This window comes from Colletes latitarsis, chromosome 14 (assembly GCF_051014445.1).
Source record: "Colletes latitarsis isolate SP2378_abdomen chromosome 14, iyColLati1, whole genome shotgun sequence".
NCBI classification, from domain to species: Eukaryota; Metazoa; Arthropoda; class Insecta; order Hymenoptera; family Colletidae; genus Colletes; species Colletes latitarsis.
The window spans coordinates 14,119,096-14,121,662 of NC_135147.1; the positions used below are offsets into that span (position 1 = coordinate 14,119,096).

The 2,567-nt window shown below is 40.8% G+C and overlaps 1 protein-coding gene across 1 annotated transcript; it reads right to left on the reverse strand.

Moving 5' to 3' along the window:
* Window positions 1-589: 589 nt before the first annotated feature.
* Window positions 590-1,301, reverse strand: LOC143349782 (uncharacterized). Its single transcript, XM_076781306.1, has 2 exons — window positions 817-1,301; window positions 590-745 (listed from the first exon to the last, which is right to left on the reverse strand). Exons 1-2 carry the CDS (start codon window positions 1,291-1,293, stop codon window positions 728-730), a joined length of 495 nt encoding a protein of 164 aa, XP_076637421.1. The 5' UTR covers window positions 1,294-1,301; the 3' UTR covers window positions 590-727.
* Between the last annotated feature and the right edge of the window lie 1,266 nt (window positions 1,302-2,567).

The window sequence follows — 2,567 nt, forward strand, 5'->3', positions numbered from 1 at the left end:
ACATCGTGAAAGAACTACTTTATCTGACGTCATGCTTACACTAAAACCTTGATTTAAAATTTCACGACCAATCAAAATGTCATTTTTCAAGAAATTATCGGGGACTAGATGGAAAAGTATTTCTAAATGTAAATAATCAATTTGGACCTTTGACAAAATTTGAACAGTGCTAAAAATTGACGTCTGTCCTATACCCGTAAGCATGACATTATCATAAAATCGCTTACCAGAAAATTTCGAAGCAACGTTTTCTTTAATGAGAGAGCATTCGGCACCAGAGTCATAATGGAAAAGAAACGACTCACCATTGCAGATCAGCTTTCCACTAGGGTTACCTATCTGACAAATATCAACCCGTCGCTGAACCGTATTTGACGAAGCTGCACTGTTTGAGACTCTACTGTTGCTTGCAGCTCCGCTACCCTTGCCAGCACCTTGATGACACTTAGAGGCATAGTGACCGGTTGTACCGCAGCGGAAACATATTACGCTCGGAGAAGATCGCAATTCCCCCGAAGTCGCTGTTGAAGAAATGATGTTTGAGGTCCTCTTCGCATCCCTCTTGAAACGACAGTCCTTAATCCGGTGTCCCGGTTTTCCGCAAAAGTGGCACGTATTTTTCAAAGGTGGAAACGGTTTGAAACACTTATTGTCCGTCGGACCCTCCTTAGTTAATGACGGCAAAGCTACTGCCGCCTTCCTTTTCAAAAATGAAAATGCCTGTAGCTCACGATGTAGCTTGTCCCTTGAATTGATTTCTGTGGTGAAAGCTAATCTTTGGAGTCGTCCATCAAATTGAGCCGTGTGCGCCAGTACCATTGCTACAGCGATCTGCTCTGTAGACAAACTCTGCCAACGTAAAGTAAGCATGGTCATCAGCCGTGCTGCATATGCAGCTAGACACTCTCCTTCCTTTGGGCGATCGTTGAGCAGGTTGATGAGAGTGGCTGCAGGAGTTTCAACACAATCGTAATGAACCAAAAACTGTTCTTTAAATTGTGGCCACGTTATCCCAGCAAACGAAACTTGGGACAACCATGTAGAAGCACTTCCCTTCATAGCACGACTAATTGCCATGACCAGGGCTCCGCCTTGCAAGTCTTGATCCGTCAAACACAGCTCCACGGTAGAACACCACGCCCGCGGATCGGCATCAGGCTTGTCAGGGTCGAAAATAGGCAAAGAAACATGTCCCTTACTTGAAGAGGATTTAATTCCTTCGATAAGACTCCTCAAATTCTGGTTTTGGGCTTCCAGCAGTGTGCGGAGCAGATCCTCACCCGACTGCGGCATCGTATTCGCGCTGTCTTGTATTGGCATAACTTCATGCGACTGATGTTCGTAATTCGCATCCAACTCGCTTTGTGCCCGAGGATATCCCACTTCTGATGTCGGAGAAACATTATCGTGCACAATCTCCCTAGTGCGACTAGCATTAGGTCCTCTCGGGCGACCAAGCCTTTGTCTCGTCGCTCTATGCATATCTTACTTTTTTTTAAACTCTTTTTAGCTAAATAAATTTTATAATTGATAACTATAACACAAACACAAACACTTAAACAATACAAAAGAATGTGCAACGATAACTGATGAGTCCTTTGCAGGGATTCTTTAACTAATTTTTCTTTTCCCGCACGTCTTTACAGTCTGGAAACCTTTTTAAATCTGTTCGTTTCTATTTCGAATCCTTCTTCTTTTTCAAACGTTTCGGTAATCAGACAACCAACTCGACTACCTTCAAAGGCCACATCCAAACGTCGACGCCAACCAGACGCACGTTTGCGTTTCCGGTGACATTCTTTGCATCGATTACATTTAAATATCGATTAGAGCCAATATAACTTTATTTGCACAACGTGAAGTAATATACAATTTAAGAACAATAAAACAAAAACTTTTTAATGGATTCCGACATACTGTTCCATTTAACAAAACAGAGTTGACTTTCATATCTCCTTGACGCCTCCACCTACAGAAAAATTGATAATACCAAATTATGAGCCCCCCGATACCAAGTAAGTTTGGTCTAATGCATTTTCTCCTATCTTCAAAAACAAGCGAGTTATTCAGGTGATCTGTTTAAAATGCCCCACCCTGTATATTATTCGATGCAGCTTTGGGAAAATATGATACATTGAATTCATATTACGACAATGAAAGCTGTCAATCAGCCTCTACCTCTTCGTTACACACAGAAATTTCGCTATCTAGAGATAGTCATACACAGCTAGCTTGCAGCTTTGCCGACAGTACACAGCAAGAAGGAAATATAGTTTCGCGAACATTTTCTGGCATTTTAAATATGGATAATATTCATAGAATATTGATCAATGCTTTACATACTTCCGGAATAATTTTTGATATACTTGGTTCAGAGATCCGGAACAAATACATAAGTGAAGTATAGCTGTCACCAGTAGCTAAATATCTTAATGTTAATAGAAATCTCACAACTGCTGATTTTCTTCAGCAAATATTCAAAATCTTCTCTACCCATTCGAGTAAAGTTTTTTGAATAAACCTTCATCGTCAGCAACTAGCTTACGAAAAAATTCTTTTTGAAATTC

Excerpts from the sequence above, each read along its gene's own strand:
- LOC143349782 (XM_076781306.1), bottom strand. The coding sequence starts at position 1,293 with ATGCCGCAGTCGGGTGAGGATCTGCTCCGCACACTGCTGGAAGCCCAA.